This window comes from Rattus norvegicus, chromosome 18 (genome assembly GCF_021556685.1).
Source record: "Rattus norvegicus strain SHRSP/BbbUtx chromosome 18, alternate assembly SHRSP_T2T, whole genome shotgun sequence".
Classification (NCBI taxonomy): domain Eukaryota; kingdom Metazoa; phylum Chordata; class Mammalia; order Rodentia; family Muridae; genus Rattus; species Rattus norvegicus.
The window spans coordinates 59,982,838-60,008,631 of record NC_141551.1 but is presented as its reverse complement, the minus strand read 5'-3'; the positions used below and the strand labels follow the sequence as shown (position 1 = coordinate 60,008,631).

At 45.3% G+C, this 25,794-nt stretch overlaps 1 protein-coding gene across 3 annotated transcripts in view; it reads left to right on the top strand.

Moving 5' to 3' along the window:
- Positions 1-19,827, top strand: part of Fech (ferrochelatase) — a 33,253-nt gene extending 13,426 nt beyond the window's left edge. For 2 of the 3 annotated variants that reach the window (XM_087593123.1, XM_087593122.1), the window contains exons 5-12: positions 1,294-1,442; positions 5,736-5,870; positions 8,872-8,978; positions 12,160-12,258; positions 14,136-14,243; positions 14,675-14,839; positions 17,580-17,639; positions 18,097-19,071. In XM_087593123.1, coding sequence (XP_087449249.1) covers positions 1,294-1,442; positions 5,736-5,870; positions 8,872-8,978; positions 12,160-12,258; positions 14,136-14,243; positions 14,675-14,839; positions 17,580-17,639; positions 18,097-18,231 — 958 coding nt within the window. In that variant the 3' untranslated portion in view covers positions 18,232-19,071. 3 annotated transcript variants of the gene reach the window in all.
- Positions 19,828-25,794: the final 5,967 nt, after the last annotated feature.

The following is a 25,794-nucleotide window of genomic DNA, read 5'->3' as shown; positions in this document are numbered from 1 at the left end:
ACATTTCTTTTTACATCTCAGCGTGTGTGTGTGTGTGTGTGTGTGTGTGTGTGTGTGTGTACATGTCATGGAGGGACTCACATGGTAGAAGGAGAGAACCAACTCAAATTGTCCTCTGTCCACCGCATTTGTATACACACATGTGCATATGCACATGAACCAGAGTGTGTACACACACGTGCATATGCACATGAACCAGAGTGTGTACACGCACGTGCATATGCACATGAACCAGAGTGTGTACACGCACGTGCATATGCACATGAACCAGAGTGTGTACACGCACGTGCATATGCACATGAACCAGAGTGTGTACACGCACGTGCATATGCACATGAACCAGAGTGTGTACACGCACGTGCATATGCACATGAACCAGAGTGTGTACACGCACGTGCATATGCACATGAACCAGAGTGTGTACACGCACGTGCATATGCACATGAACCAGAGTGTGTACACGCACGTGCATATGCACATGAACCAGAGTGTGTACACGCACGTGCTTATGCACATGAACCAGAGTGTGTACACGCACGTGCATATGCACATGAACCAGAGTGTGTACACGCACGTGCATATGCACATGAACCAGAGTGTGTACACGCACGTGCTTATGCACATGAACCAGAGTGTGTACACACACGTGCATATGCACATGTACCAGAGTGTGTACATACATGTGCATATGCACACACCTGTATGCTCCCCCCCAAATAGTAAGTGTAACAAAAAATTGCTTTCAAAAGAGCCCTGTGTGGGTTAGGCGTGGTGCAGCAGGAGGCTCAGGCAGTAGTCCCCAGGGCAAGCCTGAGCAGCACTGTGGTTCAAAGGCAGTCCAAGTAACAAGGTAAGATTCTGTCTCAAAATTAAAAACAAATGGGACCGGTCCTGGGGCTTCGGTTCAACAGCGAAGCCCTTGCTGAGCACTGTGAGGGCCTGGATTCAGGCTCCAGTGTCCCAGAACCAAACAACTCCGACAAAACCAATGTACGCTTCCTGTGCTTTCTCCCTAATTCTTGTTAGGTGCAGGTTAAGCATATAGGATGGTAGCTAGCAGCATCCAGGTCAGGGGGCTGAGGTGTCCAGAGTGTGAAGAATAGAACATTGTGGAGTGCAGAGCTGAGCTCTCAGATCCATGCCGAATTGTCAGGGGCCTCACGGCCACACTCCTAACCACTGGTCGTGTTTGACTGTCCTTATGTTTTACTTATCTCTTCCTCAGCGAGTAGAATGTATCTTGAATTAAGAAGGTGAACTAAAATCCCCTCACTTATATGCCCAATGATTTAGTAAGCTGGCACCATTCATCGCCAAACGCCGAACCCCCAAAATTCAAGAGCAGTATCGCAGAATCGGAGGTGGATCCCCCATCAAGATGTGGACTTCCAAGCAAGGAGAAGGCATGGTGAAGCTGCTGGATGAGCTGTCCCCTGACACAGGTGTGCTGTTCTCATTGATGCAGTGCTAGGCCGGCTAGAGTAGGGTTCAGAGTCGGGGGTGGGGGAGCAGTCCTGTATCCCAGCACTCAGGAGGCTAAGGCAGGAAGATTCTCTGCACGAGAGAGAGAGAGAGAGAGAGAGAGAGAGAGAGAGAGAGAGAGAGAGAGAGAATGTATGACTGTGTAAGAGAGCGAGGGAGAGAGAGAGTGTGTGTGTGTAAGAGAGTGAGGGAGAGAGAGAGAGAGAGTGTGTGTGTGTGTGTGTGTGTGTGCGTGTGTAAGAGAGTGAGGGAGATAGAGTGTGTGAAGTGCACATTTGTGTGGATGGGGGTGGGTGCACGTGGAGGCCCACAGTTAATGATTGATGTCTTCCTCCATTGCTCTCCACTTCATATACTGAGGCTGGGTCTTCCAGTCTGACTCAGAGCTCACCTATCTAGTCAGTGTAAGCTAGCCAGCTTGCCTTGGGATCTCTTACTTCGCCTCCTGTGTGCTGGGGTTACAGGGGTCCGCCTCACCTGCCCAGCTTTTATGTGTTACTGGATCTGAATTTGGGGGAAAAAGTCTTCCTGTGTGTACTGTAAGCACTTTATCCACTGATCCATTTTCTTGTTCCTGGTACTAACAACTATTGATTTGTGAGTTTCTAGAATACATAATTCATGGTCACCTGACTGAGTTCTCAAGGCATTATCCTCTGACTGTAGAACTTTCAAAAATTACTTCCATTGTTCCAAGTAGACAAACTGAAAAGTTGGAAAGTGTTTCAAAAGGAAGTTTAAAGTTCAATTGAGCTACATTGTAAAGAAGAAGCGATATTCCATGCACAGAGGGTAAGGCTGTTGCTGTTGGACGATAATTAATGAGTATTTGGAGAGGTAACTGTAACTCAGACTGAGTCACAGGGCAGCCTTCAGTCAAACTTTCAGCCATCAGCACCTCCACCGTGAGGCAACAAGGTGCTGCATTGGCCTGGCTCTAAGGGCACACATCCGGTAACCTGTGAGTTAGCTGCAGATGCTGCACTTATTGCTGTCCAAGGCACACTCGATTGGAGGACACAGTTCCTTACAATACTAAAGCGTGAACCACTGTGAATGTCCTGGTTTGCTTTCTGTCACTGTGATACTGTACTGACCTGAAGCAACTTGGGGGAAAAAGTTTATTTCATTTTACATTTCCGTGTAACAATCCATCACTGAGAGAAGCTAAGGAACAAGTTCAGGCAGGAACTAAAGCAGAGACCATGGAGGAGTGTCCAGGCATGGCACTGCCAACTGAGCTTGCCCTCCCCCGGGTCAATCATCAGTCAAGAAAATGCCTCACAGACATTCCCACAAACCAATCTGATGTAGCAATTCCTCACATTATGGTCCCCCTTCCCAGGTGACTCTGGTTTGTGTTCACCTGACAAAACCAACCAGCATAATGAGAAATGTTAAAACTGAAAAAAGTTCCAGTTAGGGCATATGTTCATTGTAAGTGCACTCTACGGCCTCAGATTCAGGACAGAGTTCATGATCCTGGGACCCTCAAAGAGGACCCTTTTGGAAAGTATCACTGAGCATGAACTTGAAACGTTCTCAGCATACCAGTCCCATTGCACCAAGGGACCCAGTTTTCTCCTTCCTCAGCAGACCATCTCACTTAGAAAATTGTTCAGCTGCACTTCTGGCCGTCAAGGTGTGCATTTTGTCATTTTTGTGGCTCAGGGGCCTTTCACGCCCAGTTCCTCCTCACGGGCCACAATGCATCTCTTTAAATATGGCCAAAAAACTTAGCCGTCTCTACCCACCCCACTCTGATTGTTGTCAGTTTATCATGGCAGTGAATTTGATGTGCAATTTATTTAGTGGAAAGAAGAGTTAGAAAGGTGCTGGTCTTTTTGGTTTATGTATTACTACAGCATCCCCTCCCATGAAGAGCCCTATCAGATGTCAGATTTGAGAAAGAAAACAGACAGGAAAGCCAGGAGTGGTGGCCACACCTTTAATCCCTTAATCCTTTAATCTTGTACTTGGGATTAGAGGCAGGGAGTTCAAGACCAGCCTGGTCTACAGAGTGTATTCCATGACAGCCAGGGCTACATAGAGACCTTGACTCAAGAAACCAAAACAAAGAACAACAAACCAGGCAGGAACGCCTCCTTCCCACATTCTCACCATTTTTCTCTGGTCACTGTGAGGACGCTGTTGAATGTCCAGCCTTTCTGTGGCTCCAGGCTTCCAGGTTGGGTGAAAAGAGTCCGAGGGTACCTTCCCACCTTCTATCAAAAGTGGTTTCCCACTTACTAGCTGGTCATTTTATTGTAAGGCCATATAATGCAAAGCCAGGAATTTACATGTGAGCAGGTTCTGACATTAATTCTCCTCTGCTGTGTAAGTCATCAAAGGATCATAGTACTCATTTTGCACTTGAAGTTGCTGGGATTTTTTAATTAGTGACTGAGCATTCTGTCCTCTAGAGATTTATTTTTAAAATATCCAGGACTCACGACAATTTGGGGCTAAGCTCAGTGGCTTGCTTGACAAGTCATTAAATCACTCAATGTGGCATAAAATTGTCTTTTCTCCTCTGTTTGGTCTATCCATTTGCCTATATATTACCTATGCTTCTACCCATTGATGCCTGTACCTGTATCTTTCACCCATCCATCCATCCATCCATCCACCCACCTACTCATTCATCCATCCATCCATCCATCCACCCACTCACCCATCCACCCATCCATCCATCCACCCACTCACCCATCCACCCATCCATCCACCCACTCACCCATCCACCCATTCATCCATCCACCCATCCATCCATCCACCCATATCCATCCACCCATCCATCCATCCACCCACCCATTCATCCATCCATCCACCCATTCATCCATCCATCCACCCATCCATCCATCCATCTATCCACCCACCCATCGGTGTGTATGTGCACTGAGCATGTGGCAGCTGCATGCAGGAAGAATGTGAGCACTGCGCTTACCCTCCATGGAGCCAGCTTGCCTGGCCACGTTCACTCAGGCGGCAGAGTCACCTCCCTTGGGAGCGACCTTGGAAGCTCTCCTTGGGTTCCTAGCCCTTAGTGGGCCTTGGTACTCATGACCCTTTGGCAAGCCACTGTCCCCTTGGGTCCCACTACTTCTGGAAGACATGAATAAACATCTTCTCCAGACAGGAAACAGATGACAGCAAAATACAGATAAGCTGGTGAACCAGGGAGTCTTACTTACAGGAACACAGCTAAGAGTTACTTACAGGACCAGGACTGCCTCAAACGCAACTGCGTCACCAAAGCCTGCCACGGCATGGCTGACAGCTCACAGAGCTGGGAACCTGGGGCCCACTGCCCAGCAGGCTTCTCCGCAGGCCGGCCATCTTTGCAGTTGGCCCGAGCCTCTCCCGGGCAGCTCAGCTGCTCTTTCTTTCTTCCTTGTAGGGACCTGTGCTGCTCCCTGCGTCCTCCAGGCTGCAGGGCGTGTCTGAGACTGAAGCGAAGAAGCCTTTTTTGTTTTCTTTTTTCTGAGTCCTAGCCTTGAACTCGCTCTAGATCACAGTGACTTCAGACTCCACTGTCCTGCTTGAGGCACTTGTGTACTGTGATCCGAGTCCTGTCTACAAGGCCCCAGCAGCCCTCGCTTGTTTGTTTGGTTTTTGTTTTGATACACAGTCTAGCAATGTAGCTCAGGGTGGCTTTGAACTTGCCTTGTATCCCCAGCTGGCCTTAACTTGCCCTTTTGTCCTTGACTCCTGAGTGTTGGAGGTTACAGGCATCTGCCACTTTGCTCAATGAGGACAGTACATGTGGGAGAATGAGTACTACATTTTAAAAAATGAAACGGAGTCTGATTATGTAGCCCTGGCTGACATGGAACTTGCTATGTAGAGCAGGCTGGCCTCAAACTCAGAGAGATCCTCATCCTTAGGATGGGATTAAAGGCCATGCCACCATAGCCAGCTAGGTACTAGTTTTGGGGTTCTTTCCCCCTCTCTTTTCTTCATCTCTTTATGCCTGATGAGAACAGAGAATTAAGAACAAAAGCTTGCACTGTAAAGACGATCATGTTAACAAAAGGTAGGTGGGTAGGACTGCCGACCTCAGAGAAGAACCAAGTGTTCGTGTGCCTGTTAAATGACGGACAAGCTACCCGGGATATCCTAACTTGCTCACCATATCAGCATTGTAGAAAATTAGGTTAGTCGTTTATTGTTCTGGCCATTACACTATGTTTGGTGACTCTGAGGAATCTATATAAAGATTAATCCCCTCTCCTTTCCACTGCGCTTCCTAATAGCACCTCACAAATACTATATTGGATTCCGGTACGTCCATCCCTTGACAGAAGAGGCAATTGAAGAGATGGAGAGAGATGGACTAGAAAGGGCCATTGCTTTCACACAGTATCCACAGTACAGCTGCTCCACCACAGGTAAGGACATCTCGAAGGTGGCGATACCCCTGGCAGGTTAGCCCAGGGCTCTGTGCTGATGGGATTTGCAGTTTGAATGGCAAATCTGACCTGTCTTCTTTACTTCGTTTACTGCATGCTTCGTGCATTTCTGGAATTATTGGCCAGTCAGCTGAGAATTACAAATGGGGTGGTGGGGTGGTGGCTGTGCTTGGTTACTACTTTAAAACAGTTAGTTAACAGATCACTTTCTAGGTTTGTTTTTATTTTGAAAACAGAAGTGTGCATGTGATATGGAAAATACTGCTATTTTTATTTTTATTTTTGTGTCTGTCTTTCCTTCAGTTATGGGTTAGTTACTGGTTAACTTCAAATTCCATCCAAGCCAGGTGTGGTGTCTCACACCTCTAATCCTAGGCAGAGGCAGGTTGATCTCTGTGAGTGTGAGGCCAGCCTGATCAACTTAGTGAGTTCTAGGACAGCCAAGGCTACATGGTAATTCCCCCTCTCAAAAACAAACAAACCCAACAACAAAAACAGCAACAACAAGGCCTTGGATTGAGGCCTTGGATTGACATTTACAGACCTTTCTGTGCTCTTGGTTTTGGAATGCACTCCTTCTTGCTGTCCTCTGTACATTTGACTGAAGATAAAACGGAAGCCTGGGAAACTTGTATATTCATGTTTTCCAGTTATTCTTAATTATACGTAAAGCTTCTGGTGTTACCCACAAAGATAAGTGCATCTTCTCAAGGACTTAGGTCAGAGGATTTGTATTCCCAGTTTCTTTGAATAGAACAGAGGAAGCATTCCCAGTGTTGTGTGCCTTAAATACTGAGGCATACAGATGTGGGGTGTGTTTGTGTGTGTGTGTGTGTGTGTGTGTGTGTGTGTGTGTGTAGGAGGAGGAGAAAGAGGAGAGAGAGAGAGAGAGAGAGAGAGAGAGAGAGAGAGAGAGAGAGCCATCTGTTAAAATGCCTGGTCTTTCACATGTGTCCAAAAGTTTGAATTGTGATTTACTTTGGGAATCTACAGGGTTTTTTTCTCTCTCTCTCCCTTTCTTTGGAGCTGGGGACCAAACCCAGGGTCTTGTGCTTGCTAGGCAAGCGCTCTACCACTGAGCTAAATCCCCAACCCCTGGAATCTACGGTTTTAAAATAACTAGTAATATATTATTGGAGAATGAGTCAGACCTTGGTATTTTCAAGGTATATTTTTATCTTGCTTTGCAAAACGTCCCTTAACATACAGATGTCTGCTTTCAAAAGTATGTAAGTTAAAAGTCATTATCTGTGTGGCAACAGACGAATGCTTTAGCTCACCGGTGGTTCCTCCCGTGTGGTCAGCGCTCAGGGCACACTGCTCTCCTCTAGGGCATCTCATGTGGACTTCGGGGCTAGGAATGTTTCAGGCTTTCTTTGCGGCCAGTAGTCTCCTCTGTTACTTTTAAACGGGCCCTGCGTATTTCTCATAGCGTCTTCCCCACTTACATTTCCCTCTCCTTAACTACTTCTTCTGTAGTATAGTGACTGATCTCCACTGACACGAGGGAGCTACCATGGCTCCCAGAAGCCCTTCTGTCCATCAGAAAATCATGCCCACGTGTGCAGTGAGATCTGCTATGTGAAGATGCTGGGTTACTTTGATTTGTATTGGGGATTATTTTTGACCCCCAAGCTTGGATTCTTTTACTGATTCATTATATTTTACTCATTGAAATGAAACCCATTGATTTTTTTTTAAATACAAGTTGAACTTTATCCTGACCAAACAGTCTGAGCTAAACTATATCTGTGTCCCAAGTAAGCTTTTTTAAAAAAAATTTATTTATTTATTTATTTATTTATTTATTTATTTATTTATTTATTATGTATAAGTAGCTGTCTTCAGACACACCAGAAGAGGGCATCAGATCTCATTACAGATGGTTGTGAGCCACCATGTGGTTGCTGGGATTTGAGCTCAGGACCTCTAGAAGAGCAGTCAGTGCTCTTAACCACCAAGCCGTCTCTTCAGCCCCCAAGTAAGCTTTTTAAACCGGCAACTTAACTGATTCCTGTGGCAAAAAAAAAAAACAAAAAAACCAAAACAAAACAAAACAAAACAAAACCAGCCCAGGAAACATGATGAGCAGCGCAAACATGTTGGAACTTGATCTGTGTAGGACTGAGTAAGAGGACCCTGTCAGGATTGGGTTCATAGGCCCAGTGTCAGCCTCCCAGGGCCAGGGAAAAGCTGTGGCTTTGTTCTGCCAACCCACTTCTGGACTTCGGTTGTCACATTTACCTTTCATTTAGGAACACAATTTTTGCTAGGCTACCTGTTAGAGTGTAGCGTTTGCTTACTTTATTCCAGGGGACTATGCCTTTTGTAAAAGTTAAGTACAGGGCCTTTAGACCCCTCAATAGGCTGCTTGCTGAATGATGACATCGCTCTAAAACTTTCGTTTGAACACGAGAAATATTTAACTTGTAATACTGAGTGAAATATCCAAAATGCTCCAGATACAGAGTAATGCATATTTTAACACAGAAACTTGGTGAAATAAACAGCTCTAAAGGAAAATGCCAGAAAGTGGCTCCACGAGGATAAAACAATGCGGCATCAGCATGCTGGGATAACAGCCCACTTCTGTCTCTCTTCCTCACCCCCTACACTGCGTGTAATGAGGCCGATTCTGGCCACAATAGGAGCGCTTTCTTCCCCGTGCTCTCAGTTGTTGAGACTTGGTACTTACAGGTTCACAATAGCTTACATTGCAGAGGCTCACGGCCCTCACATTGCCGGGTAGAAATGGCCTCAGTCATCTTTGAGGGTTGAAATTGACTGCTCTTTAGTGATCTTCACTCGCAGGGTTGTTAAATCTATATGCATTTTAGAGTGCTGAAAAGATCGTAATTAGACTGGGTTTCTGTAGAGACGCAGCTGCCCACTCGGAACCCCCAATCATCGCCTTCGCTAGCCTGCGCTGTGTTTTTACCACAATCGAGAGCGTGTACTAAATGGCTCCCTTCCATTTTAGGCAGCAGCTTAAATGCCATTTACAGATACTATAACGAGGTGGGGCGGAAGCCCACCATGAAGTGGAGCACTATCGACAGGTGGCCCACGCACCCCCTCCTCATCCAGGTGTGTATGCCCACGGCAGCCTCTGTCCTCACAGCCTCCAGCGCCACTCAGCCGTGCGCCGCTGGAGATGCCCACTGAGCCTCCTGGGTTCTCTTGCTTCAATCGCGTAGTGGGAATTAAAGCCACGCCGCTAGGCTTTTCCCGTACCGTGAAACATGTCAGTGCGTTTAAAGGTTTCCTTTCCTCGGATTATGCTTTAGTACGCAGTTAGAGTTTGAGTTTTGCATTTCTCAGCAGCCAGAAGAACGTTAAAGATTATATCAATTTCCAGTGACTTACGTGTCTAGATGGAATGACCAACAAATTACTTAAATCTAATATTTTTAAAATCCTTCGAAAACATCAAAGGATTAGAGAAGCGAAGACAGTGTATAGGGGCTTGTCTGAGACATGAAGTAAACAACATTCTAAATTTTATAGATCAAAAGAAAATTTTCATTTCTCCTGTACACTTACCTTCGTAATATGCTGTCAGTGGATACTTTTATTTTAGAAGACTCAGTTAAAATATGCTGTCAATAGGTACTTTTATTTTAGAAGAATAAGTTAAAATTACAATTCTAAACCATTAGCTTTGAATTGGTGTCACCTTATTAAAAAAAAAAAACCACGAGAGTGAAGATGGCTTTAAAAATGAATCCCAATTAATTCGTATGGGGTTTTGAGTCTGTAAAGTTTTTGTTTTTGAGTTATTTTAGGTCGAGATATATGTAGAGCTTTGGATTTATTTTATATTTTATATACTTTGTTCATTCTGTGATCGTTGGCAAATACCGGCAATGATCGGCAGCACTTAAAACCTGTGACCACTAGATGGCGGTAGACGGCATTAAAATCGGGCTGGCTTCCCCAGAGTGGTGTCCAGTGGGCAGGGAAGGGGTTAACACTTGTGTAGGAGTAAAAGAGGTCCCCTAGGGATGGGTGTCGCTGTGGGCTGCGCGCGTGTCCAGCGTTCATCGTTCTCCTGGGTCCAGCCAGGGGTAGCTGGAGCGCCTAAGGCCCGGAATGCTGCTATTGAAGCTGTGGCTGGGAAGGAGGGGTGTTGCAGGTCTGAGCTGACATGTGGCCCAGGAACCAGGGATCTGCACAGCATCTGCCTGCCCTGATCGCGGGAGTAATTAGATTTGCATTAAAATTCAGCCCTTTGAAAGGGGGAAGCAGAAAGATGGAAAGGTCTCTTAACCGAGGAAGTCTCTGTTCATAAAATGAAAGGGAATTTTAGAGGCATTTATCTGCCCTCCTGGCTGGCGTGATTGAAGGCTCTGAGAGGCCTCGCTGCTTTCATTTTGCACAGGGGCTGTGCACAGAAAATCCTGCAGATGGGTCTTAGGTGATTTAAGTAGCACTTCTGTTTGCCCATGCCGCTTGAGTTTTGAAGATGGCTTAGTGACTCTCACAAGCCCTGAGGAATTGTGTTCTTACTTGCAATTTTACAAGCTGAGGAAAGGAAGGGAAGGAAGACAATCCCCTAAAACTCTTACATCCCCTCGACTGAAAAATAGGGCCTTAAATCTCATATTTCTGCATGTTTAGGTACTGATTGCTCAAAATAGTCTTACTATCACCGTTTCTCTAGTCCCGCTATGTAGCTAGCTTTTGGAGAAGTTGCGTAAATGTGTATTCCAGGTTCTCATTACCAGCTTTACAGTGGCTTCTTTATGTTCTAGAAAAATAATCCTTTCTGAGCACTCTTGCTTCCTAAACATTATGAACACTATAAAAATATAGCTTTTGTTTGTATCAAATGTTATCACACAACATGGAGAGGAGGAGGAAGGGAGAGGGAAGAAGAGAACTCCCAATGCCTTTTCTAAGTGCCATTTTCACTTACCAAAACTCGTGAGTTCTAGAATGATAGATATTCTAGTATTCTTAGGGACTAGTTTGGAACTTAGAGTATTGACTAGACACTGACATGTAACAAAACTACGTCAATTTTAGTTTATATGACTCTGTTAAGTTCTCTAAATTTTATTGGAAATTATTTCTGACATGCAAAATAGTTACAAGATGATTAGTTAAAAGGATAACGTGCTGGGAAGCTGGCTCATTGGTTAAGAACACATACCGTACTCAACTCCCAGCAACCTCTTCCAGTGGCTCGCAGCTGCTGTAGCCCCAGGGGATCTGATGCTGTCTTCTGGACTCTGTGGGCAGCTTCACTCATATGCACATAACCCGCTACACACACATGCACACATGCAGACACAGACACACACACACACACACACACACACACACACAACCTTAAGATCAGGGGTGTGCTCTTAGCATAACTACAATACAAACTCCCACAGAAGTTTATTTTAACACCGATATCAACTTCTGTCTGATTCCCAGCCACGTTCCAGTTTTATCGGTTGACCCATTCCTGTCCTTTGCCACGTTTTCCTTATAAACAAGATAACAAGGAATGATTCAAGCGTAAGATGAAAGGACGTCTCTTCAGATCTGGTGTTTCAGCACCTGCCTGTGAGAGTCAGCAAGTGCCAACTAGGAGCGAGAGGGAGATGGTCTGGCGGGCAGAGGCTGGAAGGCAGCAGGGCCTGGACTCTAGTCCACACTCACACATATGGTCAGCTAGCCCTCACGTCAGCTGCAGCCTTCCCCTCTGTGTGTAGTGGGGGCCGCACAGCTCCTCATCCGTCATTAGGAAGTGTGTGAGGAGGAGTGCTTTGGTACAGATCCTGGACTTGTAAGAAAGATGTCATAAAAATAGAAGAGTATTTTCTTATTTCTCTCCTATTTCTGGCTAATGTGTTTTAATGCGATAGCCCTGAAAGCCAAAGCAAGGGAGGTTCAGAAAGACCCTGTAAGCTGTTTTCCTGCTAACAGAGCAAATGTGAGGTCTTAAAACAACCTCTCCTTCCCATCTGGGTTTCCTTTCCATCTGGAAGTGTGCCCTGCTCTTCCCGAGGGGAAGCAGCTCCTCCGTGTTCATTTGCAGAGAGCCATTAGTGAGCTTTAGAAGTTTCCCATCAAATTCCCTAGGCCCCTGCAACCATTGCGAGCCGTTTCGAAGCAAAGAGACTGTGCTGTTCGCATCTTTTAAAAAAAGAGGTAGGGTTCCGGATTTTGAAGCTTGCGCTAAGGTTTTCAGTGAGGCTCTCATTTCTCAGATCCTTCTTCTGATCTTTGTTCTCTTCTCACCACCCTCTTCTCCATTCCTGGGTTCCCACAGTGCTTTGCAGACCACATTCTGAAAGAGCTGGACCATTTTCCAGAGGAGAAGAGAAGTGAGGTGGTCATTCTGTTTTCTGCCCACTCCCTGCCGATGTCTGTAAGTAAGAGCATTTTGTTAGTGGTAGGACTGGGCCCTTTCACTTTCTCAATGTGTAACAGGGATCTGGCTCCATTCTGTCCTCAGCTCACTGCAAGCATGAGCTCTAAACTCCCAGTCTTAGCTTGCTCATAGACTCGCTTTCTAAAACCTCCCCGCAATTAATTCAATGCACAATATCACAAATAGATCTCTTATTAATAGCCTTCTTTAAAACGGTAACTGGAAGACTCATTCAGATATTAGAGTGTCGAACAAGTGCACCAGCTGAAAGAAGCTTGCTTTTGCTGATTGGAAGACATACAGCGTGCAGTTTCCCCATCCTGAGCCGTGTAGCCAGCTCTGCTCACACTGAGCCCTGACTCCTGTCTTCAAGACTCAGCGGAAGCCTGTGCCTTCTAGCGCAGGCTAAACAAGGGACCAGAGCTTGGCCAGGGAAGATATAACATACAGTGTGTGATCCTTAGTTCATCATGCTTTACCAGTTTGTCCATAAAATGTTACCTCCCTCATGCGGGTCCCCAGACAACTGGAGCAGGGGCTGTCTCTGAGCCTGCTGCCTGCCCGTGGATCCCAAGTCCCTAAATGGGCTGCCTTGTCTGGCCTCGGTGGGAGAGGACGTGCCTAGTCCCAAAGTGGTTGATGTGTGGGGTTCGTGTATGTGGGGTGTTAGTGGCTGGGGGGTTGGGAGGAGATGTGTGTAACACCCAGAGGGGACTTCCCCTTCTCCAGAGAAGGAGCAGGTGAAATGGGTGGAGGACTTATGTGAGGAGGGTCCTGGGAGGAGAAGAAGGGAGGATTTGGGGTTGTAAAGTGAATAAATAAATAAATTTACAGAAAAAAAAGAGAAATTGAAAATTCAAGCCACACATGTGGGGAAATATTCAGTTATATAAATCTGATAAAGGTTTGTATTCAGAATACATTGTTAAAATTACTTCTATGTGTAAACTATACAAACAAATCAATGAGGACATGAAAAGAAGTCACCTGGGCCACAATGGTTGCATTCAGGAAATAGAGATATCGGGCTTGTGTGCCGTATGATATTGGCAAGGTCTTGGGCACAGTCCCCAGTTCCATCCACTCAGAACTGGCACCCCGTGCTGAGAACGCTGTTTTCCTAGCCACAGAGGTGGAAGGTTACATTTTCTTAGGTGTGATCGGTCTGAAACACACGATTAATGGAACCAGCCAGCCTCAGGTGGAGGGTGCCACCCTTTGTGGTCACCAGAGTCAAGCTCTGTGCAGCTCACCTAGAAGATGCAGCCACCACATTAGTAGCAGATGGCTTTAGGGATAAAGTCTTCCCACTGGGAGCCTGCCTGGTTTGCCTCAGTAGCATCACGCCTTCCTTCTGGTGCCATGCAAATCCTTTCCGAGGGTCCATTCTGAGCGCGATGAGACCTGAGGACCAGAGTGAAGCTCCAGAGAGGGCAGGTGGAGATTTCCACTGCAGCAGCCCGGAGCTGTAATGGTGGACCCTTCCTGTAGTGGTTATTGTTATCCTGTGCCAGCAACCTTGTATTTCTCTATCTCCTCCACATTTGTGCTTCTAATGACCATTTGGCCACTAGCAGTGTCATAAAATACTGTTGTAGTATTTGATTTCACCAATGCAGTATGCATTAGGTGCTGTTGTACACATCGGAAGTGGGGGTGGGGTAGACAGATGAAGCCTGTATCCCTGTACAGGAAAAGACCATGACAGTCTGGAGCCCAGGGCCTTCTCTAGCAATGCTCAGAGCCAATCGTCATTAGTTTTAAGGAGCGCAAGGGAGGGGTCTAGCCCACGGTCCTCTCATCCCTGTATAGCCTGTGGTGCTTGACATCCTTCACAGGGTTGGCGACTGCACATTATTTTGTCTCTACTGCAGGTTGTCAACAGAGGGGACCCCTATCCCCAAGAGGTAGGAGCCACTGTCCACAGAGTCATGGAGCAGCTGGGTTATCCGAACCCCTACCGACTGGTCTGGCAGTCCAAGGTGGGTAGCTTGCATATATTTTCTGGCCAGCATCTCTTGAGAAAACTCTGTTTTATCCCTTATCTATAAATGGGTATTTGGGCTTTTCCAGGCCAACAAGCTTTTCTGTAAGTTGACTGCTCACTGTGGGCAGAAAAACTGTACAAAGAACAAGCAGACAGGAGGGGAAACGGACAACTGGTAGAGTTCCGTCACTTACTATCTGACTTTTAGCTTGTTCATTTGTATCATCAGGTCAGGCCAGCCTCTGGAAGGATTCAAGCCTCAGCATAAATCTATTCAAACCTATTCAAGGAGGTATAAGAGTGGCTCTCATTAGGATGGGCAGCTGTGGGTGTGTTCCTACTGAGTCTTGCGACCTGATAATGTGTTGTTGTTGCTGTGTCAGGAGAACACTTCAACATTTCCGTGTCGACACTTCTTTCTCATAGGTTGGTCCAGTACCCTGGTTGGGCCCTCAAACAGATGAGGCTATCAAAGGGCTTTGTGAGCGGGGGAGGAAGAATATCCTCTTGGTTCCAATAGCATTTACCAGTGATCACATTGAGACCCTTTATGAACTGGACATTGAATACTCTCAAGTGTTAGCTCAGAAGGTAAGTGCTTAGATGGCGTCTCAGTCCCATCACGGTTTGTTTTAAAAGGAATTTTTTTCTGCAGCTATCACACTATACACATTGAAAAAAAAAATCACTGTTTATGGGGCTGGGTATGGTAGCACACTCCCTTAATCCCAGCACTAGAAGGCAGAGGCAAGCAGATGTTAGGGAGTTCAAGGCCAGCCTGGTCTACTTAGTAAGTTCCAGGTTAGCCAGGGCTACGTACAGAGACCCTGTCTCAGAAAAAGCAAACAAAAGGAGAAGAAAGAGAGAGAAAGAAAGACAGGCAGACTTTTAGTGTGTTTGCATGTATTGAGTATTCATTATTTCAAATAACACTTTATAAGTTAATTCTACATCATCAGTAGAGAGACCATTTATGTCTTTATTAAGCCATGTTACCCAGAATCACTGAAACTAATACTTCGTTCAGTGTGAGTTACCATACTGTCTAAAGGTGAAATTTTTAGTGAAAAGGACTTGTATACCTCACCAATTCTGGAGGGAAAATGTTTATCAGTCTATAATTCATTCTCTCCACTTAATGCGGTTCTTGGGCTGTTACACTGTCTCTGGTTGGGTCTGTGGCATAGGCGTCTTTGACATTTCGGAGCAGCACAGAGTAAACACAGATCAGTGTGTGTCGCAGTTCTGTTGACCCCTCCTGTGCACTCACTTAATTAGCTGTTTGCTTACAAGTTGTGATCAATCTGACGATTGAAATAACAAATACCACCGTTGGCATAAGACGGATGTGACTTGTCACTCAGGGCGCAGAAAAACTGTTGCTTACCTGTGTTGTCGCTTCTGAGGGCCAGCCTGAAACCTTCACCACTGTGTTTCTGTGGGAAGTTTGGAAGCACAGGGACTCGACTTGGGAAGTCCTTTCCTCCTCTCATCGTAGATGAGGACTCATGGCCTTCCCATAGGTGACTTGTGGAAGTGTGGCTCCACAGAAGTCTGTTCCCTTTCTAGGACTGGGAGGAGTGGAGTGGAGAGTGAGTAGGGTTGGAACTGGAGCCAGTTGTCAGGTATTAGTGTGTCCCCTGGTATTGGTGTGTCTGTGCCAGCCACCAGTCAAGCATCAGTAAGTAAGGGGAACCCATAGTTTCTAATCACAGGCAAAGATAAGGTCTCACTGTTGCCCTGGGTTTTATTTGTAGATGTCTCTGTATGGCCACCGTAGCTCTGGCTAATTTTAAACTTGCCGAAGAGACTTCAGTAATAATAATAGGACTTAATTAGTGTAGGGTGTTTGAAAATAAGTTTTTCTCTATGTTGAGTGATATTTCTATTCATTTATATGATAAGTAGAGGCTATTAGTAACCAAGAGGATTATTAGTGATTAATAAATGAGTCCCTGTAGGGAATAAAGAAAACCATGCAACTATCATTATTTTGATCTGAAAACATAGCATGCTTAAAACAACTAACTTTAAAAGTTTAAAAATGTTTTACAACTTTTTGCCTATCGCTGATAAAAAAAAATATTAAAGTTCTCAAATGGTACCAAGGAGTGTCATGTCACAAGTGGGTCATGTCATGTCAAACGTGGGTCATGCTACTACTCTGACCCTCAGAGAGGATGTCTGTTAATGTTTTCATAAAACACCTTCTCTTCCCTAAGTGTGTCTACATAATAACAGGCTTTTGTGCATGTAACAGAATGGCATCTGATCCACACGTTTTTGTGATCCCCATTTTCTGTTCTTAGATACATATCCGGGTATACATTAGTAAATATAATCGAATGCCTATAGCTGTTTTTAGTAAATCCTTGATTAATAGTCATTTGACTTTTTAAAAATGTTTACTATCATATGCTGCATGATTACAAATCCTTTTGTTTTTCCAATAATGTTCTGTGGACAGATCCTGCCCACCCCTGCCGATTCCTAACACTGCTGATTCTGCTGCCAAGGGTGCTTTGTGGTTTTTGGTTTTTTTTATTATTTTTTAAGTAGAACATCTATGTTGAGGTCTATGTGTTTGCTGAATACCAATGGGTTTCCCGTGTGGGCTCCTCCTGTAAATGTCAATCTAGACGCTAGCAACGGACTGTGTATGTCTCAGTGTGGATGGGGAAGAGATGGTCCTAGCCACAGAGCAAATTATACCTAGTTCTCCATTATCTGGGAATGATTAACTGGGTATTTTTTTTTTAAACAGGGGAAGAGAAGGATGCTAAACAATACTCAGATTTTTTTCTCTATAAAAGTTTATTTTAAAATCCAGTTCTACATTGGATCCCATTTAAAACCAATGTGTTTTAGAATCCATAAATTACTTTCCTTCATTGTAGCACTTACATGGGATCAAAGTAAGTAGGAAATTCTACTTAATTGCAGCAACATTTACATAGATGAGTCTACAAGGCCTGCATTAGAGAGAGGAAAAGGGGCAGAGAGATGCAGGCTGGGAGCCCATCCAGCCTGGTCTGCACACACACCACTGTGGGGGGGACAGGGCTGGGGCAACACAGAAACAAAAGAGCAGGTCTGGTAGTCTGTTCAGTCTGCCAGTCCACTACATGACGACAACGACGGTCAGTCATTCAGGAGCTGCCTGCGACCATTCACAGTCAGGCTGAGCTCTGTGTGTGTGTGTGTGTGTGTGTGTGTGTGTGTGTGTGTATTTCTGTGCATTTATTCTTTTGTGACACCTGTCTTTAAAAAAAAAGAAAGGAAAGAAAACTAAAATGTGTCTGTGTTTTCTTCCCGTTCTCATCTGATTCAGTGTGGAGCTGAAAACATCAGAAGAGCAGAGTCTCTTAATGGAAATCCATTGTTCTCCAAGGTACCGCAGTGTTACAACCATTTTAGTAGAACACAGCGCAGAGCAGTCCTCTGAGAAACTCCTGCAGAATATTGGTTTTCTCACATATTAGTACATTTGGAGTTCCAATTAATTACAAAACTAAGAGCGAATTCCTTCTCTGCTCCGTTCTCCTGCAGGTATCCCCAGTCTCCTTAGCTTGCCCACCTACAGCTGCCTGATTTGAAGTCTGCTTCTCAGTGAACAGCTGTGGTGGGTGGGGTAAGAGGATCCATTTCCCAAAGTCTCCGTTTTAACTTTGCCTAAGCCGACGATGCCCCGAATGGGCAATGTTTTACTCTTCCGTTTGTTCGGCTCAGCTTAAAAGAAACCCCCATCTGGAGCAGTCTTCCCTGGGACAAGCTGAGGGTATGCACGCAGGGCAGGGCGGGTCCGCAGACTTCACCCCTCAGGTGGCTCTATGCTCTGTGTCTTGCAGGCCCTTGCTGACCTGGTGCACTCCCACATCCAGTCAAACAAGCTGTGCTCCACGCAGTTGAGTCTGAGCTGTCCGCTCTGTGTAAATCCTGTCTGCAGGAAGACTAAATCCTTCTTCACCAGCCAACAGCTGTGACCCTGCCTGAGGACCCGTGGGATTCGCAGATGTACAGCCTCCCAACACCTCCGATGGGGACGATGGGGACGGAAGCCACATTAGTCTGGACACAGACTATAATTTCTCCCTGCCTGTGTTTTGTTTTGTCTTGTTTTGTTTTGTTTTATTTTATTTCTTGCTTCCCTATGTAGGACAAACTGGCCTCCAGTGTGCTTCCTGCTCCTGTTTCCTGAGTGTAGCTAGCATTACAGACACACAAAATTGTGTTCCTTGGAGAATGGACTCAATTCTGACTGAGATTTCTATTTTCATGTACGCATACAGTGAACACTCACAACCCTTTCTGGGGTTGGTTTATGAATGTGGAATATCTGTCTACTGGGTCATCCCAGGGATGAGTTTCACATTTTTATCTTATGAGATACGCACAGATTCTGCACTTATTGCCCAAAACAACTTCCTAAAACAGTATAGTGTGTCTCCTCTACGAGCTGCCAGTGGTGACCGAGATGTTTACAGTCTTACGGATATAGCTAGAGCTTCAGTGAATATGGCAAATTTACGAAATATAATTTGTAAAAGACTTAGCCTGAGTGCATAGCTTAGGGCTGTGTGCTTGCCCTGCAAGGCTCCTGCTTTGAGCCCCAGCTGTGAACGCACACATTATGTCACCGACTCGGCCCTAAGTCCATGGGTACGGGAGTGCGGGAGTCGGAGTGATCGCCTGTCACTGCTTCTATTGGCAGTGCAGGCACCGTTCACTGGCCACTGCCGTGTCTGTGGAAACCAAAACAAGTGCGTGCTTCAAGAGTGCTGAGATGCCCCAGGCGCATAGCCTAATAAACGTGTGGAAGTTCAGTCCTCGCTGTTTATGCCTTAATTTAAGTCATGTTGCCTCAGGAAAGGGTGCTTTCTGTCTTTTTCCCATTTCCAAGAACAGTGCCACCAGGAAATGCTACTGATGGATTAGGGCTTGTCTCTCCGGGGCCAAGGAACCTTCCAGCGCCAAGTGCTTATTTTATAAAGTTGACCGTGTTTGATAGCCTTGAATTTTCTTCATGAATAAGTTTTTATTATAAAAGTTTTATGGTCATAGACTAGGCCATTTGTAAAACACAGAGAAATAACTACTCTAATGTGGTAATTATCATTGTATTCTAATCTTTTCCTGCATGTGTATGTGTGTATACACATACATACATATATATATATATACACATACACAGAGATACAGATACATATATAACACACATACATATACACATATACACACATACATATACACATATATATACACACACATGTATATACACACGTACATATATACACATACATATATACATACATACATATACACACATACATATATATACACATACACATACATACATATATATAGTCTTCAACGTATTCCTTCATCATAGTCGGCCTCCTTTCCCTTCATAACTAATTCATGCCTGAATTTGTAATGAAAAGTTATTCTAAAAATGTAAAAACTATGTGAAGGCAGAATCTGATCTTCTAGATTTGGATTTAAATGGATTTGAAAGTCTTTGGGATCGTTGAAGGATTTATAATAATCACTTTGTCTAAAACTTTGTTCTTCAAACAGAACATTTCTTTGAGTTTTTTTTTTCCTGATAGAAGAACAGCTCATAAAATGAAAGCAATCAGGAAGGCGCATAGATATTCTATCCTCAGGATTTGCTGTTAACAGACAGTAAGCTTTAGCCTGTTTGATTTGTACTGTCTCCTGAAGTTCTTCTGAAATGGACAGGGGAGGTTGTGATCTAGCACCGAAGCCTGCTTTCTGCTCTGGGAAAGAGGTTCTTATGCCCATAGTGGCTTTTTAATTTGAACAGCATCAACTTTCTGTGTCTAAATTGGCTTAATCTTCATTAGTAAGCAGTCTCTAGAGAAAGAACAAAGGTCTGGGCACTTTGGAATGTCCCTGTATCCATTCCACCACCTTTCGGGGATTAGCTTTGGAGTGGACTTCGAGTGACTGTCCCACAGTGAATGGACATCTAGTGGCCCCTGTCGGCAGGCAGCTGTGCTTTCAGCCATTGCCCCCTCCACACACACACACACACACACACACACACACACACACACACCCCTTCAGGGAATATGCCTGTCATCAGTCTTGACTCTTGGGCAGCTTTGCAGATGAAAACACACGGGCATGGGGATATTTCGGGAAACGCCAGCTCAGGAGTCCCTGCTGGAGTACACGACCCCCCAGCCCCGCCCCACTTGCCGAGCAAACACTGAATGGGTTGTCTGGAACTGTATTGCTGGCACTGAATGCAGTGGAAGCAGACTGTCCTCTGAGAGGCACTTCCGGAAGTCCTAAAGACGTGACTCCTTTGACTGCTAAACATAGACGGCTTTGGAAGGACGGGAGTCTTTCTAGAACCGATGAGTCTTTGAGAGTCCTTCTCCTGTTACCAGTTTTGAAGTGCGAATGTCCGCTGTCGTAATTAGCAAGAATGCTGGCACTGTCGAGCTGCTGTGTGTTCAGACCTGGATTTTTTTTTTAACTGATCCAGAAGATAGGAGGGTGCTGGGAAGGTTCAGGCCACTGCTGTCATTGCTAGAACCCAGGAGGATGCTAGCCCAGTGGAAGGGGCTCTTCCACGGACCTGTGTGAAGAACATCTACCTCAGAAGTGAGCTCACAGTAAACTTCAGCCTCGTCAGCCGTGAGTTAGTGTTGGTGGCAGAAACCCATGCTTTTGGATCTGATGCTTCCTCAAAGTGTGCGTCCTTACTCACCTAATTCAGCAGCGCTGAGTGAGTCTGACTATTTCCATCATGTCTGGAATTAGTTTGCAACTACCATCTATGAGGAAGTGGGTTTTTCCATCTCAAGATGCCCAAACTAAGCCTGTCAACAGCCCTAAGGTAATATTAGGGCTTTCCTCCTTTACTTCTTGAAGCAGTAGAATGGATCATCTAGAATAAAGTCACTGCACTTGGCTTCCTCCTCTACTCTCTTACTTTGACATTTAATCCAAGAAACCACAATTGAAGGCACGCATTTGCCTAGTGTGAGTAGATTTCTCTAAACTGTTACCACACCATGAGACAAGGGGGCATACTGACCTAAACACCCAGCAGGTCCACCAGAAAGACCAGCAGCCTGCTGGGGGTGAAGATGGCTGTGTAGCACCTACAGTTGTAGGCTGGACTGTTTGCTCCCTTGTTCTAGGGAGTGACCATTTGTGCTGCTTCATGTGAGGGTCAAACAGGAGCCTGTAGCCATTAAAACAACCAGGAATCGTGTGTTCTCTCTCCGCTCTTGACTAGAGCTGCGATTCCTGCAGTAATGTCCTGGGGCCTGGAATTGAAAGCCAAGCAAACCCTTTCTCCCCACCGTTGCCTTTTGTCAGGGTATTTTTCTCGCAACAACAGAAGTGAGACTAAGACAGGCAGGCAGTCACCTCTGGCCTCTTTGCCAGATCTGTCCAAATCCTGAAGACAGCACAGGCTGGTGCATCCCAGTCTTGTGGCAGGAAGAAACTCATTAAGAAGACAGAGTTGACACCACAGCGTGCTGTTGCCCACAGTCCTTCAGGCTTTCAGTTGTACTACAAGAGGGAGATGCGTCTCTCAGAGGAAGGCATAAACACGGCTTTCACATTTCTAAGTCTATATCTCCAAAAAGCTTCATGAGTATTAGTCATATTCCCCTTCTAATTGTCTCCTCACTGAGATTCTCTGAGAGACCCACCCCACGTAATTCCTCCCAGTCCCAAAGGTTTTCAGTGATATTCAAATGACATTTAGTGTCACAAAATTCCTGAGTACATACTCCAAGTGGATTAAAACAGAAGTTGATTCGGCTCAAGAAGTGAATCACGTGCAGTTAAAATATTTAATGAGTCTCCCAATTATGTTGCGGTTTCCCGCGCCTACTCTGTGGTGTGCCGGCGGCTAACTGAGACCAGGATAGCTGGAGACCTGTGCTGCTTTGCCAGCTCCCTCTGGCTGCTGGCCTACCTCGCCTTCACCTTGTGCTTCTTTTCTAAATGCGTTTCTTCAGGACAGTGGAAAACGTGCAGGGTTACATAGCACTGGGCCGAGAGCTGGGCACCCTTGAGAAGCAACTCGCTATGCTGCCGCTTGCTGTGTATCTTGTAGAGGTGACTCTGGGAGTCTTTTGCCTCTTGAGAACCCAGTTGTAACCGTTTAGGGGCCCAGGAGAGGAAGGGAGCTCTTGGTTTTTATATGGAAGCCTCTCTATAGGAAGAAGGTGAAGAAAATGATTGTTTGGTCAGATGGTCAGTTTTGTACAATTTAATCATACCACATGGTTGTTTTTAGCCTCCATTTTTAGCGCAATAAATCAGTCTATAGTGGGCCATTGTTACAGAATGTTGGAAGTACTTTTTAAGATTTTATTTTTGTGATTTTTTTTTTTTTTTTTTTTTTTTTTTTTTTTTTTTTTTTTTTAGTGTGGGTGTTCATGAGTGCAGGTGCCTACAGAGGCCAAAGATATTCGATTCTCTGGAGCTGTAATTACAGTGTAAGTGGCCTGACATGGGTCCTGAGAATCAAACATGGGTCTTCCGGAAGAATAGTACATGCTCTTAACTGCCGAGCCATCTCTCCAGTCCTGGATGTCAGAATTAAGAACATTTGGTGGAACTGGGGTGGTGGCTCAGTTCATCGGCACTTGCTGCTCAAACATGAGAACCTGAGTTCAGATTCCCATTGCCTGGAGCAGGGTCAGGTGCAGCTGGGCATGCTGATAATCCCAGCGCTGTCCGTAGGGCAGAGACAGGCAAATTCTAGGGGTTCATTGGCTAGCTGGTCTAGCTGAATCATTCAGCTCTAGTTTCGGTGAGAAATGCTATTTTACAAAGTAAGGCGGAGGACTGAGGATGGCATCCCATTGTCATCCTCAAGGCCACATGGGTGAGTTCATCAGTACATGTATACAACACACACACACACACACACACACACACACACACACACACACACACACACAGAATGAATGTGTGTGCTCTGGGATAATGCTTGATTTGTGTTTGCTTATAAGCCTGCGGGCAGGGATTAGGTTCTATTTCTGTGTCTTGCAACTTCTCACTCTGCTGTTGTTTCCAGACATTTACCCTTTCAGGCTCTGCCTCTGTCCACATACAGCTTGAGCTGTCTGTCCCCCTCCAGCCTCCCTTGTGGTCCATGGTTTCCCTTCCTGTCACATAAAGACAGTAGGTTTAGGGGTGTGGCTCAGTGGTGAGTAGAGTTAGCTGTGTATAAGGACAGCCCTGGACTCCATCCCCAAGCTTGTAAAGCTGCACAAAAGAGCTTTTAATAGTCTCCATCCTGATAATTCATGATATGCCATGCGTTTTTCTCACTTTCTTTTTGCATATAAAAGCATACGCATGTAAGAAATGAAAGCGACTCTACACGCCGGCTCACAGCCAGTGACTGCATTCTCAGCCTACCGCAGCCATGCTGTACGAGATTACAGTTAAGCTGTAGTAAACGAAAGGTAGCATCCAGAGCCCGCCACTTGCTTATTTAAAACGTCATTGCTTTGCTCTTTATCTGGACTCAGGGAAGCGATGGAGAAAACGGTAACGCCACGACGTAAAGTTAGTCTTGTAGCCACCACATCGATCCTTACAGACAGATGAAGAAATGCTCTCTCCTAGCTGTTTGAAAAGTGTTACCCAGTTTATTCAACTGACATTTTGACATATAAGTAACTTATCTTACAGTTGAAGTACTCATTGACGAGATCAAAAACACCAAGAATGGGGCTGGAGAGATGGCTAGGGTGTAAAAGCATTGTTTGCTTTTCCTGATAACGGGGCTATCCCCAGCATCTACCTGGTGGCTCACAGCTGTCTATAACTCCAGTCTTGGGGGAACTAATGCCTTCTAGCCTCCTTGGGCACCAGACATTATATAATACACTGACATGCAAGCAAAACACCATACACATAAAATAATTAAAAAAAATAATAAAAACCAAAATAAATAATAATAATAAAATAATAAAAACCAACACTTAAGTCAGAACTACACCTGTTGACCAGTTGCAGATTAGTTGACTACAGAAAACAAAATCTTTTTTTTTTTTTTTGGTTATATTTTGTTTTTCAAGACAGGGTTTCTCTGTGAAGCCCTGACTGTCCTGGAACTCACTCTGTAGATTAGACAGTTGGCCACGAAACTCACAGAGATCCACCTGCATCTGCCTCCCAAGTACTGGGGTTAAAGGCGTGCACCACCACTATCTGGCACAACATCTTGGTAGAAATGAGCAGCGATCGGTTGGTGAGCTGCTCGGTTGGTGCTTGCTGCCAAGCCAGAGAACCGGGGTTTAATCCTAGAACCCCAAAGAAGGTAGAAGGAGGGAGAATCAGTTTCACGAAGTTGTCCTCTGCTGGCTCCCACCGCGACACACTCACCTGCCAAGTCACGCCATCCACACAAGCAATCAATAAGTAGGACTTCTTTTTAATGAGCAAAAGAACGCTTTCAGACAAGTCACACTTATGATAAAGTAACATTCATGATAACTTATGGTAAAGATACATTCATGCTTAAACTGTTGTGTTCTTCCCCCCTTCCCACTAGATTTCTAGGGATGACTACTTTCCAGCATCCTATACTGTGGCCTGGTAGGGTGTTTTTCAAGGATGCCAGAAATGACATAGACTTCCTGTTCCCTTATGCTCTCTAGATATCATTTTCTAGAGAGGCAGCTCTCTCCCTGTCACTGCCTCTTTGGAATGGAAGCTGCTCTAGGTGACTGCTATCTGATATTTTTAATATGATTTCCTTGGTTTCCAACACATACCCATGGGCCTGTTAAGGAATGCCTAGACCTCAAATCTAGGGAATAGGTTGAGCCCTGGGGCTGTGACGGAGAGCTTTCACACATAGGAAGGTTGGCCCGAGAAGCAGGCTTTGTGGTACTTCCCTTGTTTCTTGGCTCTGTTTATAGGAGTACACGCAGCAGTTGGACCTTGTCCATTGGAGCACGAACTGCTCCTTAAGATGAGACCCTGACTCTGTGTCCTGCTTCTGTTCCCCAAGACCCATCCTTCATGTCCCTTCCTCTGAAGGGTCAAACCTTACACTGCCTCTCTCAGCTAAGACTAAGTTGAGGGACTATTGAGTCCAGGGATGCTGAATTCTAGTAGGCTCACGAAGGTAGACCAGCTGTCCTCTGGTTCCATATACACCCTCTCTATAATTTTACTATCATGCCCAAGGGCCTCTAGTTCCATGATTCTTAATTTTTTTTTTCTGAAGCAAAGCCGTTCTTTCTCATAGCTAGCCTCTGCAGACAAGTTTTTTGTGTTTTTCGTCTCTGTCTTTCTTGTGACACAACAGAATAGAAAGAGTTGTATCACACACCCTGGGGGTGTGGCTTAGGCAGTACAGCACGTGCCTGGCATGTGTGAATCCCTGGGTTCTGTTGCCAGTTCGTAGAGGGTGCCAGAAGCCTGCTCCTGTCACTCATAACTTGGCCAAATTAATGAACTGTCTGTGCTTCTTCACACTTGGTCTCGGCCTCCCTGCAGGAGCTGAGCCTTCTTCTTTTCTGAGA